The 13,553-nt window shown below is 47.7% G+C and overlaps 1 protein-coding gene across 10 annotated transcripts in view; it reads left to right on the top strand.

The window, feature by feature from the left end:
• CPEB1 (cytoplasmic polyadenylation element binding protein 1) overlaps window positions 1-13,553 on the top strand; it is a 119,839-nt gene that overhangs the window by 94,293 nt on the left and 11,993 nt on the right. For 6 of the 10 annotated variants that reach the window (XM_055556630.1, XM_055556626.1, XM_055556627.1 and 3 more), the window contains 5 exons: window positions 5,109-5,335; window positions 6,672-6,924; window positions 9,121-9,234; window positions 9,551-9,655; window positions 10,430-10,566. In XM_055556630.1, the coding sequence (XP_055412605.1) occupies window positions 5,109-5,335; window positions 6,672-6,924; window positions 9,121-9,234; window positions 9,551-9,655; window positions 10,430-10,566 (836 nt within the window). The remainder of the gene's footprint in view (window positions 1-5,108; window positions 5,336-6,671; window positions 6,925-9,120; window positions 9,235-9,550; window positions 9,656-10,429; window positions 10,567-13,553) is intronic. The other 4 variants (XM_055556628.1, XM_055556635.1, XM_055556634.1 and 1 more) reach the window with 2 other exon arrangements.

Raw genomic sequence — 13,553 nt, 5'->3', positions numbered from 1 at the left:
CCTTGATAGGAAAGGGCATAGCCTCAGTGAGCACACTGCTCCTGGGGATACAGTACTACCTTTCTTGCATTGCTGTTCAGCAAGATTGATCACCTGCTTTCTGCCAGGTGTTGACTAATTACTACTGGAATGAGTGGTAAAGATGGGCCTTTGGTGTGCTTGGTGGAGAAGGCAGAACCCTGTACCCATGTGTGCCTGCAAATATCTATACAAGTGTTTTTGACCCTTTAAAAAGCTAGTTTAAAAGAAGATTTCTCTTATAGGCAGAGGCTCCAAAGGTACTCAGTTGCCATTTTTCCCCCTTGGGATTCTAGTCCCAGTTAGTTGTGCTTGATTTCCCTTTTCTGGTCAGATCAGTTGCCTTGAAAAAGATGAAGAAAGTCAAATGAGAATTGATTAGTTTTCCTTTCTGTCATTAAAAAATTTTTTTGTTTGGAAATTTCAAATTTACAGAAAGTCACAAGTATAAAAATTATACAAAATTATTTTATTCAGATTCTCCTGTTGTTGACATTTACCTCATTTGCTTTATCATTTGCAATTCTCTCTCTTTATATATCTCTTTATATAATTTCTTTCTGTACCATGAGGACTAGAGATGTTCTAAAATACATTGACATACAACAAAAGTTATGAACGTCAGTCAACTTAAAATTGATAAGAGCACTCTGATTAAACTCATGCTCTCACTGTTCACATTCCAGTCTTGCCCGGTGACCCAGTGGTGTCCACACAGCATTTTTCTCTTCCTTGTCTCTTAGCAGTTGTCTGCCTGAAGCATTAGGCCCAGGCTCTCTTTGTATTTGCTCCGTATGAGGGTGTGAGCTTACAGAGTTCTCGTCTTGAATGTTTTTCACAATGTTCAGCTTGTTCCTGGCTGTCACATTTCCTGAAACTATTATCACAATCCACGCCAATCTTTTTAAAATTCTTTGTTTCTGGTTAGACCTTTCTCCCTCTTTCATCTCCCCCATGACGTGGGTGGCAGGCTAAGCGGGTGTCTGAGAGATCAAGCTCCCTGGGTCGTGCCGTGTGTAGCCACCTTGGTTTCTTTTTCCCTCCTGGGTGTCAGTTGCTGTTGTGCTGTAAAAGCTGTATTTGAATAACCCAAAGTTTTTTTAAGTCAAGCAAAGACTCGGCCTTCTCTTCCTTACTTAGGAAAGGTTTAGGGGTGTGGTAAAGGGGAACTTACTAGAAGCTTGAAGTAGCAAGCCTCGGGTTTTTCTAGATTAGCACTTCTCAGACTTTAATGTGTACACAAATCTCCTGGGGATCATGTTAAAATGCAGGTTCTGATTCAGTAGGTCTGGAGTGGGGCCCAGGATACATTTTTAATGAGTTCCTACAGCAGCAAGGTCCTAGAGAAATTTTAAGACTTGGATGATTTAGATCCCAAGGTACTGATCTCTGGAATCCAGAGATAGCTTATCTGTAGTTGATGGTCTTAAAGGAATTTGAACAAAAGAGAAGTTTCAAGACCAGAAGATATAAAGTCTGGAGTATTAAAAAAAAAAAAAATAGTGAATGGTGTGTTGCAGAGGATAAAGCAAAGAATCAGAAAGGACTGGGTCCCACTCTGTCACTCACTACCTGACAGACTCACTATAAACGCTTGACCTTTGAGCCTTGGTTTCCTTTTGTTAAGATGGGTAATAATACCCAGTTCTTAGGATTCAGCTTAAGAGTATTTATCTAAGTGGTTCTGACTCGTTATCTGGAATATCCTAGATGTACAGTGAGTGGAAGCTGCTGTTAGTGAGTGGTCGGAGCTTCCTTGAACCTGGTCCAGATTGTCGAACAGATGATTTGACCATGAACTCGGAGCCCTTAAGGAAGTGGAGTTCATTAGTGGCCGTCATCGGTGGTCATGCCATTTTCTTCTTAGACAGACTCTTCTTAGACAGACTCCAATTGGAGTGTTACAGACATAATCTCTAGCTTTGACATAGGAATTTGACAAAGCCTCAAATATCTTTGTGAGCATGTCAAAAATATTTGTAAGCTAGTTGAGGTGGATGGGTTTGTGATTATTAGATGCATCAATAACAGTCGTGAACACAGATTAACATGAATGAGAAATGTGGTCTACACTGGCACGGACATTGCTTTCAAACACACCTTTTTAAAATGTTAGGTGAAGACAGTCACCATAGTCCATATTTGTCATCCTCGGTGCCCCCAGACACAAGTCATTTGGGCCTGACATCTCCTTAAGTATTTTTCTGCATCTGGCTTCATGCCGTTTTTCCCTTGACAACTCTTGGAGCGCTCTGCGGTGCCACCCTTTTCTGGGATCAACAAACTGCCCTTTATCTTGTTTGTCCCTGGTGGGTGGATGGATGGTTTTTCCCTTCAGGGTGATGTTTTCTTGGGTGGAGGCTTCTGCCCCAAGCCTCGTCTCCCTCAGAGTCATTCTTTCTGTTCTTCTTCCCAGTTCCCCAGTCCTTTACCGTCTCTGAGGAGTTCAGTGTCTATGTCACGTTTTAACCCCGGGCGTGCTTGTCCCTGTGTGTCCGTTTAAGGATGCCATCCAGCAGTGTAGCCTCCACACACCCCACCTCAGCCACCGGTGATCACACGGGCTGGTGGCACCACCCTTGGGACGCAGTCTTCTCGGTCCCCTGACCCTGTCTCTCCCGTCTGCCCCTCACTCCTCTGGTAGCTGACAGCACGTGGCCACTGCTGCTTCTCCATTTGCCTTCAGTGTTGTTCACCTGTGACACGTGGCTGTGTCTTCCATCCTCTGTGGCTGGTCCATCAGCCCACCGATGGACGCGTTTCCTCCTCCACATTCTCTTTGGAAAGACCCCACAGCCCCGTGTCTACGCAGGCTCCTGCCACTGCCTGTGTGAGCCGCCCATGTCTGACTTGACCTTGGGCCTCAGCCAGGTGCTGGCTGCCGGCCCCGTCTTCCCATGGTCCCTGGTCAGCCCCCTTGGCTTGTCCCCACAGGAGCTGCCACGCGTCTCCACCTTCCCTCAGGAGAAAGTCTAAACGCCCTAACCTGGCTTTCAAAGCTCTCTAAGATTTGATTGTTACCTCTTCATTCACCACCATAAACTTGTTTCTGTAAAATGTGAAGAAAGATGAGGCCCCTCAGGGCAATGGTACCACTTTGAAGACCAACACACGTGATCTGTATTCTCAGAGAACTGTCAGTTTTCACAGTGCTTTTTGTTTGTTTGTTTGTTGCCACATCTTGCAGCTCCCAGGAGGAGCCTGGACTAAATCTTCACACCGCCCACCCCCCTACCCTCTCAGCATGGATTCCAGGGCCCTGGACTTCGTGTGTCATTGAGACAGGGCTTTGTCAGGCATATTTGAGAAACTTGACAGAGATAATTTCTGATGGGTGTCAGAATTCAAGCGTGAGAGACACTTGGTTTCAGTATGCAGTTAAATGCTTGTGCTCAGGGAACTAGTTAAAAGAATGTTTCCTTAAAAAATGAAGTCTTTAAGTAATAAACTCCCCAACACACACACATTAGACCGGCTTCCAGCCCTCCTGAGTGTTGGCCAGCATGTGGAGGGACTGATTCTCCCCCGTGCTGGTGGGAAGGTGAACTGGTATGTCTGCTTTGGAGAATGGTAGGACAGTTTCTTTAAAAATTAAGGATAAATACAATAAAATAAATAAATGCATCTGAGACTGTTCCCTGCATTTAAAAAAAAAAAAAAGTTAAGGATACACTGCCTTCTCTTGATCCTCTCTGTCTGTGGATCAAGTTAAGGATACACTACCTGTCTTGATCTGAGAGGGATGCATGGTTGGCTGAGCGGGGAGGGGGTCGATCTGATCCTGTACAAATGCTCCGTGGTGAATGGTGTACCCTGGAAGCATGCTTTCACTTTGATTTCATGCTTGGAGAGGTTTATTTGTGCCTCCTGAGAACCCACCACAGCCCCAGCCAGACACTCAGACTGACTTGTACCCCGAGAGGAAACCAGCTCAGGTGACCTGTGTCTCACTCAATTACTAGTGACTAATTGTGAGGTGGAGCCACTCAAAGCCACTGTGTATTGAACAGTTTCACACGTAAACACGTTATTTTGGTTTCACTTCATAGCCTTTTTGAGGGGAGTGTTTTCCCCTTTCTTCAGATGAAAATAAAAACATCAGAGTAACGAGGCTTCTTTCTAACCTCAGTGCCACTGTACCTCTATGGCCAAAGCCCTCTCCCACCCCCCCACCCCCTCTCAGTGGATAAAAGGGTGTTCTGCTTTGCTTTGGATTCCTTTTTCCCCAGGGCCAAGTGTGGGAAAATGCTGCTGTCTTCTGCTGTCCTCTTTACCTCCCTTATCTCTCCTGGCCTTGGATTCACTCTTTTTTTGATGTTTAATATTTAAATATTGTGCACTGGGCTCTGCTGTGCTGAGCGCTTTCCATCTGCTATTTTAATTACCGACCCCTCCTGACCATGTTATGAAGCAGTTGGTATTCCACCCAAGATGCCATGAGAAAACGGAGACTCAGAGCTTCCCAGAGCAGGCAGGTGTATGAAGGTGGTATCAGGCTCAGCCAGGATTGCTGTCAGCCAGAGCAGCTCAACCACAACGTCACTGCTTCCATCCTAAATGTTTGAAGTCCAGGGTTGTCTAGGAGAATCTGCATGGGCTGGAATTCTGCACACAGTAGCCTCTCGGATGAGATGGATGCTTATGCTCTGCTGGACTTTGGGGGCATGGCATGGAATTCTGTGTTTTAGCTACGTAGTGATAGGGCACGCGGTGCGTTCTTCTGATAGACGTGTTGGCAGGCAGCAAGGAAGGAGTATGGTTTGGGCTTCCTAACTGTGCTGACGGTGTCTCCTATGATGACATGGGCATGTGTATTCAGACATTGGTAGTGGCTGTCACAAGGGCCCCCCAGTGGCACAGAGTGTCCCAAATGCTACTGTCCCAGGGACCTGGGTCTTCAGAAAGCCATCCTATTCCTGCCTCTCATTAGATACCCCAGGTGTACATCTGCTCGTTACACTCGTCACTGTGGCCCTCTCAGGCTTTTGGTGGTCCTGCCTTGGTGTGTCTTGCTCTGGGTGTAAAGGGAAAGCGCTTGTCTGGGAAGAAAACTAAGAGGTCATGAGATTCTTTTTCCCCCCTCTTCCTAGTACTGAGCATGCTCCATAACCCACTGGGCAATGTTTTGGGAAAACCCCCCTTGAGCTTCCTGCCTCTGGACCCGCTTGGATCTGACTTGGTGGACAAATTTCCAGCACCCTCCATTAGAGGACCACGCCTGGACACCCGGCCCATCCTGGACTCTCGCTCTAGCAGCCCTTCTGACTCGGACACCAGTGGCTTCAGCTCGGGATCAGATCATCTCTCAGATTTGATCGTATGTAGCTTACTGGGGGGTCGATGGGGAGGGCAGGTGAGCTTGAGCAGGTGGGTTGCGGGCTGCGAGGTGGGGCGATGGGAGGCTCTAGGACTTCTGAACGTCGGCAGAACAAAGGGTGCCCTGTGTCCCCACTCCTCCCAGTGAGCACCGCACTCGGAACCTGAGCTGAAGCCTCTTCACCAGTCACTCCAAGAGCTGTTAGGAAACAGTTTTGAGAGTAAATAGGGGAGTCCTGGCGGGATTCTGAAGTGTAACTTGTTCCCTAGGGGTGACCCTAAATGGTGACCACGAGCAGGTCCCTTTGATTCTCTGGCTGCAGTTTATTCCCCTATAGCAGTTTATTCCCCTATAAAGATTGGGCTTCCCTTGTGGCTCAGCTGGTAAAGAATCCACCCACAACGTGGGAGACCTGGGTTCGATCCCTGGGTTGGGAAGATCCCCTAGAGAAGGGAAAAGCTACTCACTCCAGTATTCAGGCCTGGAGAATTCCATGGACTGTATAGTCCATGGGGTCACAAAGAGTCGGACATGACTGAGTGACTTTCACTTCGCTTCACAAAGTGGAATTAGATGAGATGCTCCTAATTCTGTTCGTTGCTTTAGATGGGGCTCAGTCTTAGGAATCTGCCTGGTAACCAGCTTTAATATTGATACTTGGAGATTTTTGTTTAAAGAATTTTCTCAGATCCATGCCCCAGAGGTTGATTGATGAAGGGATATGGACAGACAACTCACAGAAGAGGAAATCGAGGCAGTATTTCAACTTAAGGAGATACTTTATTGAGTAATCATTTCAGTTTATATCTTGATAATGTGGTATATTTTTACCCACTTAAATTAGTAGAATTTAAAACCTTGACACAAGCGTGTAGTGAAACTTGTGTCCTCACACGCTTTTGACAGAACACAGAACCCTCATAGAAAGCATTTTGACATCTTAAGTCTAGGAATGTGACCAGAGAAGACACAAAATAAGGAGAAACTACACCTTAAAGTTTTTATTTATAATCCTGAAAACTTGGAAAGTATCTACATGTTTAGCAGTACGTGGAATAGGTCAGTGAAGTGTAACTTGTTCCCTAAAAAGAATATCATAAATTAACTAAAAATGGTTATGAAGATTGGCAATAGGAAGGAAAAAACTGAATTGGGGAGAAAAAAGTTTATTTAAATTATGATATAAGAGCAGCTGTTCTTAAAAATGCATAGAAAGAAAGTCTAAAAGAAAATGTATCAAATATTAAATGGTATTTTTCATAATTTCTATAGTGTAATTATTACTTTTATAACACCTGTCATTTAAAAACCTCTGTCTTCCTTTTTCCTTCCCTAGTCAAGCCTCCGAATTTCCCCTCCCCTGCCCTTCCTGTCTCTGACGGGGGGTGGCCCCAGAGACCCTTTAAAGATGGGGGTTGGGTCCCGGATGGACCAAGAGCAAGCTGCTCTGGCTGCAGTCACTCCCTCCCCAACCAGTGCATCAAAGAGATGGCCAGGAGCTTCTGTGTGGCCGTCCTGGGACCTCCTCGAAGCTCCCAAAGACCCTTTCAGCATAGAGAGAGAGGCCAGGCTACACAGGCAAGCTGCAGGTAAGTGTGGGCATGCACCTGCAGTGGGGCCCGAGCCCTCGTTCTCGGGGCAGACAAGTGACCTGTCCGGAAGAGGACTTGATTGCATGGTGGAGTCTCTGCATCTTCACAGAATGGTCTGTTTTGAGGAGTAAGTGCTAATGGGGACAAACTCGGGAACGCCTTTGAATCGGAGCAGAGAGGGAACGTGATGACCTAGAACCACAGGGTCATTCCCCTTAGCGTTTGGATCCATCTCTGACTTGTTCTCTTCCATGGAGATCATGCACTGCTGTTGATTTTGAGTCTTTTCCTGGGTAGATGCTTCAAGAGAAACCCTGGCAGTGGTGCCTAGAATTTTGTCTGCCTCCCTCCCACCCCTCCTCATTCAGAGATGTGTCAGGCACAACCCACACTGGAGCCTCCTTCCCCAAGACTTTCTGCTTGGTATCCAAGGGATGTGTGGGTTGTCCATTTGTCCACCTCCAAGGTAACGGATGTCTATTGCCGTTGCTCCCCTATGAAGTAACTTTACCGTGCTTTTGGGTGAGGCCATTATATCGACTTCTGTTTTTGTTCACCAAATATTGCTGATGGTGCCTAAATTTCCTGCTGTAGCAACACATTGGACCTGCGCCTTTCAGAGTGGCCTTCCATGTCATTGTCCTGAATGAAAATGATGGTTCATTTCACTGGCTGTGTAGTCCAGTTGTGGAGGAGGAGAGTAAAACAGGCAAGGACTAGTTGGTCCGCGCTGAGGTCAGTCTCTGATCTGCAAGGGCATAGACTGAGTGGAGACAGGATTGAAGACTGGTCCAATAGGAGGCTGGACTGGTCAGTCACCAAGAAGAGCAGGGACTCGAGAAAGTTTAGGGCAGGTCAAACAGAAGATGGTTTCAACTCTATACAGCAACAAGGGTTTCTTAAGGGTTTCTTAACTGTGTCAGAGAAACTTTATAAGAGGTTTGGACAGGGTTCTGTTTGGTATAAATAGGAAGCTGAGGGATTGGGAGAAAATCTCTTATCTTACAGTGCTTGCATCGGGAAGGCCCAGTGTCTCCTTCAGTACCGCAGATATGTCTAGAGATGGTGCGGAATAGTTCTGACTTGGAGCAGTTGTGACCACATTCTTGTCTTGCTGGTGGGGTTCTTACTGTCAGTGTCCTGACTTCTGTAAGTGATGAGCTCATGGAGCAGACAGGAGAACGAAATGATGTTCCTTATTTGAACATTTGCAGAGAAGGTCCATTTGGACCAGGAAGCATTTAGGATGTTGTATGAAAAATTGTCCAGTTTACTTTCAAGTACAGGCATACCGTTTTATTGAACTTCACTTTATCGCACTTTACAAATACTGAATTAAAAAAAATTTTTTTTGGAGCACAGTTGGTTAATACTGCTGCGTTAGTTTCAAGTGTATGCGACGTGATTCAGTTAGAGAGGTGTATGTGTCCATTCTTTTACAGGTTCTTTTCCCATTTAGGTTATTACAGAATATTGAGCAGAGTTCCCTGTGCTATACAGTAGGTCCTTACTGGTTATCTATTTTAAATAGAGCAGTGTGTACATGTCAATCCCAAACTTCCAATCTATTGAGATTGCTTTTTTTTTCCCTAACAAATTGAAGGTTTATAGTGACGTGTGTTGTCAGATGATGGTTAGCATTTTTTAGCCAATAAAATTGTTTTTTTGAGACATGATGTGGTCACACACTTAATAGATGATAATATAATATAAATACAACTTTTATATTCACTGGGAAACCAGAAAGTTTATATGATCAGCTTTATTGCAATGTTCATTTTATTGTGGTGATTTGGCACAAAACCCTGCAATGCCTCCGAGGTATGCCTATAATTCTAAATTCAAATTAATTGGTATTGTAAGCAGTGACTAGATAAAACTGTCTTCTGGTTAGTGTATCAGTTTTATGTTTGAAAATTGCTCAGGTTGTGATCGTTTTCACCCTGCACATGTGGTTTGCCATTCCTCCCAGTTTTAGTAGAGAAACAAAACTGGTGAATCAGGGTTACCATACTGGGCTGACAGGTTTTCAGAGGTGTCCAGTTTCTTGCTTTTCAGAGTAGTCATGAATGTTCTCCCAGCAGCCAGGCTAGGGGACTGTGGCCTGTCTCCTTCCCGAGCAGGTTCACCACAGAGAAGGGCAGTGCCTTTGTGGCTTCTCTGACTCCAGTTTCTCTTTGTCTTCTGCCAAAGCTGTGAATGAAGCCACCTGCACATGGAGTGGTCAGCTCCCTCCCCGGAACTACAAGAACCCCATCTACTCTTGCAAGGTGTTCCTAGGAGGCGTCCCCTGGGACATTACGGAAGGTGAGCTCTGAGTCCTTCTGCTTCAGGTGTTGAAGGTGGCCCTGTATTTCCAGAGGATGAGACTTGGCCTTGAGGCCAGGCCAGGCCCTGAGCCTCTGCCTGGGCTCAGGGTATGACAGGAACAGCTGTGAGGGGAAAGGAGCCTTCACAGAGCCTGCAGTGCTGCTGGGTCTGGTGCCCACACGTGTCCCTGGAGACCTAGGGCCAGCTCAGAGCTGCCTGTCCAGGAGGGCGAGCGACGCTGATGGCCCTGTGCTTGTGCCGTCCTGGGGAGAAAGGTGCCCAAGTGTCTGCCATTGTTTCCATCCCTTTGCAGCTGGATTGGTTAACACCTTCCGTGTTTTCGGCTCTTTGAGTGTGGAGTGGCCTGGTAAGGATGGCAAGCACCCCCGGTGTCCTCCCAAAGGTAATATGCCGAAAGGTAATGCAGACATGGTAGGAGCTTTTTCTCCCTCCCCAGTACCTGATTGCACTGAGGGACACTGGGATGGCACATGCATGCTGGTAATGTGGTTCGGGCGTTCCAGAGCACAGAGCTCTTGGCACTTCTCCTCACCCCGCACGCCCCTGTGTTCCTTCTGAGCTAACGTTCCACCTGTCCATCCAGACTCACACTGCAGTGGGGGCTGCCTGGAAAAGCCCATGCACACCTCCCTCCAACCTGAACCCCAGTAGTTCCTGTCCTCTCAAAGCGAGGTGTTTGTCTTTCCTGCCCAGTGACGTTGTCGCCTGACCTGATTCTGAGATCCCTCTGGAGTTAGCAGAAATGAGGACCAAGTGTCTGAGTCCTCACTGGTCTGAAATGAGATTCACTCCCTGTAGAAAGGAGCAGGTGCTATTTTCACGCTGCCCCATCTTCACTGATGAACTAGTGATCAAACTAGGCTTTTAAAGAAGTACCTTTGCCCCCACGCCACAGACCCCATGTCGCTCCTTCCCCCAGGAAAGCCAGGCTTGCCGATGTGAGCATGCTTTGTGCTGTGCTGTGAAGAGCTGTGTGGTGATGACGGGACCCTCTGTCCTGCCGCACCCACCCTTCCCCGCGTTGGAAGTAGGACACAAATGTGTCTTAGCCATATGCCATCTTTCTTGGGGGAAAAAAAACCCAGCAACAACACCCTGCCGTAAATCCCCTGCTGAGGACTAGCCCCCCCCCCGAGGGATGTTAATGCACTTTCTCCTTCCTTGGTAATAGGGTATGTGTATCTGGTCTTCGAACTGGAGAAGTCTGTCCGGGCCTTGCTTCAGGCTTGCTCTCATGACCCGCTGAGCCCGGACGGCCTGAGCGAGTACTACTTCAAGATGTCCAGCCGGAGGATGCGCTGCAAGGAGGTGAGCTGGTGCAGAGCCCTTGCTGGATCAGGGGCCTGGCTGTGAAGAGGCGGGCTTCATGGGGAGGTGGGTACGCAGGTGCAGACGCGAATTCCTACTGAGGTGAAAGGGCTGCTCTTCTTGCCCTGCGGTGAGGGTAGCAAACACTCTCTGATGTATTAAAGCTGCCGCTGCCACCTCTGGGCATGAGCGGTTTGTGTGTGCTCCTGCTGATGGAAATCAGACTGTGTCCCAGCTCTCAGTCTCCTTCCTACTCGAGCCAACACTTCCTTCCCAAACCTCTTCTCTTAGAAATGAGATGGACTCTGCTTTGTCTTAACATCTACAGTTGGTTCCTCCTAGTCCTGCCCTCCAGCTGTGCCTGCTGACCTCCCAACCTGGGGTAAATCCCTCTGTAGCCGCCCCCCCCCACCCCCGCCCATGGTGACTTCTGCACTGCCATTCAGGGCTTTTTTAGTATGTGGTTCTCTCCATCTGATTCTCTCTCCCTTTGTATCTCTGCTGTGTCAGCCTTGTGTGCGATTAGCATCTTGAGTCTCAAGCAAGGAGTCATCCTACCTGGGACCTCACTGCGTGTTTGTGGACCTTGCCTCAGGATCTCTGTCAGTTTGGTTGGAGCTTGAGAATCTGCACCTTAACCAAGTTCCCCAGGTGGTGCTAATGGGTGGTGTTGGAGAACCACTTGTCAAAGTTCTGAACTCAGGAATCGGTGTTAAACTTTTAAAAATTTGATTATAGAGTGTGTTTTGTGATATTGGACTAGATAGTCAATATCTCTCAAACTTCATTTCCTCCTTTATAAAATGGAAGATTGAAATGCCTATATTAGTAAAAAGGTCTGCAGTTGCCAGGGCTTACAGGGTTGGAGGATAAACAAGCAAAGCATAGAAGATTTTGAGGACAGTGAGGATGGTGAAGTTGCTGTCTTACAACATTAAAGTGGTAGATTGTTGTTGTTCAGTCGCCCAGTCGTGTCCAACATGCCATTATACAGTTGCCAAAAACCCCATAGAGTTACAGTGGAAAAACAGACACCAAGTGTGAACCCTGATGTAAACCATGGAGTTCGGACAGTGATGTCAGTGTAGGCTCCGTGATTGGAACAAATGGACCACTCCAGTGGGGAGCACTGAGAGTCAGAGAGGCTGTGGAGGCAGTGGGTATACAGGAACTCCACACTTTCAGCTCAGTTTTGTTGTGAACCTAAAGCTGCTCTAGAGAGTGAAGTCTATTGAAATCTGTAGTTTAAGGGGGAAGATGCCTGCTTCATTGAGATGGTCACATTGGCTTAAAATAAGAGATCCACCTTACAGAGCTGACTCTTGGTTTTACAGATGTTTCCTAGTATTGGTACGCATTTTGTCCTCTGGCTGCCCACAGTGACCCACAGCTTCCCTACTTTCTGTCCTTTCTTGCTGCGTGGAGCTCACACAGCTGTCACTGCCTTCGCAGTGAGAGGCTACCACAGACCCTCCCCCTCTCCAGTGCCCCTGCAGACGCCTTCCTGCGTCCTGGTCCCATCTCATCACCCGGCAGTGCTGTAGTGTGTCTCTTGGCTGCATGGACTGTAGGCTGCCCTGGTTCTCATCCCTCTCTGACCCTCTTCCTGCCTTGTATCTCCCCTCCATAGTAGTAGGTATTTGATGCCCCCTTTTCTTTCCCAGACAAACTACTCACTTTTGTGGCCCTCCTCTTACCTTCGACCGAGACTCACCTCTCTGTAGGCTCAGGTCCTACTTGAGCCCCACCATCCTGCAGGGCCTTTCTTCAGGATGTCCTGTGATCGTGTACTCTGACGTTTAAGGAAGAGACTTCCCTGGTGACTCAGTCAGTAAAGTATCTGCCTGCAATGCAGGAGACCTGGGTTCAATCTCTGGATTGGGAAGATCTCCTGGAGAAGGAAATGGCAACCCACTCCAGTATTCTTGCCTGGAAAATCCCATGGGTGAGGAGCCTGGTAGGCTACAGTCCATGGGGTCGCAAAGAGTTGGACACGACTGAGCGACTTCACTTTCACTTTTCACTTTGGAAAGCTTGGTGGCACCCGGGATGCGATACTTTCCCATGGGAATGGAAAAAACAAGATGGGCTTTTGCATCTTCAGTGAAATCGGTTCCCCATGGTTACCTCGGTCTGCAACCCATCAGTCCTGATTCTTCTCTTTCCCCACCATGCCCAGGTGGTCTGCATTCTGCAGATTTTCCTCTAGAAGAATATTCTTGGTCATGGCCTGTTCTGTGCCCAGCTCCCCCAGCCTTCTCCTGGTCTTCATCATCTGTCCTCTGTACTACTGTTTTGCCTCCTTGCTGGTTTTCTGCCTCAAATCTCTTCTAGAACTTTGAGACCTTTTGTTAAAAAAACAAAAAAACAAAAAAACTTCACAGATTAATCTTCCAAGAACACTTACTGATCATCTGTCAACCCACTTCATTCTGGGCCTCCTGCCTGCTTTGCCAGCCAGATTCTGTTCTAGGCTCAAGGGGTTTGGAGGCAGAGGGCACAGTCTGCTCCTGCCCTGGTGTCTTTCTGCTCTGCTGAACCACAGTGACCTCCTGTATGTGACTGTGACCCTGCGTCTTTCCGGCTAGCCCACTGCTCCTGTCCAAGCCCTCTGATACACATGTTGGGCCAGTAACCATTCCTCACAGATACCTTAAGGGTCCCCACCCTTTGTCCTTCAAGCTCCTGTCCTGTCGTTCCTCTGCGAGCCCTTCCTGTCCAGGGACTCCGGACCATGCTGTGTGTTCATCAGTGTCCACGGTCCTTTGTTGGAACCCCACTGTTGAAGGTTGTGACAGAGAACCAGGATCCTGGGTGTGATAGTTCGGGACAGTGCTTTCTCTTCAGGATGAGTGGCTACTGTTCGACCATTTGTTGTCTTTGCACCACTTTGGACTCACGGCCTCAGTGAGATTCAGGTCTCGCTGTGCTGGGGTTGAGGGTGCCTGGGACGGTGTGGGGCTCAGCCTCGTCTGCGGCGCACGCCT

The sequence above is a fragment of the Bubalus kerabau genome, chromosome 19 (assembly GCF_029407905.1).
Source record: "Bubalus kerabau isolate K-KA32 ecotype Philippines breed swamp buffalo chromosome 19, PCC_UOA_SB_1v2, whole genome shotgun sequence".
Lineage (NCBI taxonomy): Eukaryota > Metazoa > Chordata > Mammalia > Artiodactyla > Bovidae > Bubalus > Bubalus kerabau.
The sequence above is the reverse complement of the archived record's forward strand: the minus strand, read 5'-3'. Positions and strand labels throughout refer to the sequence as shown.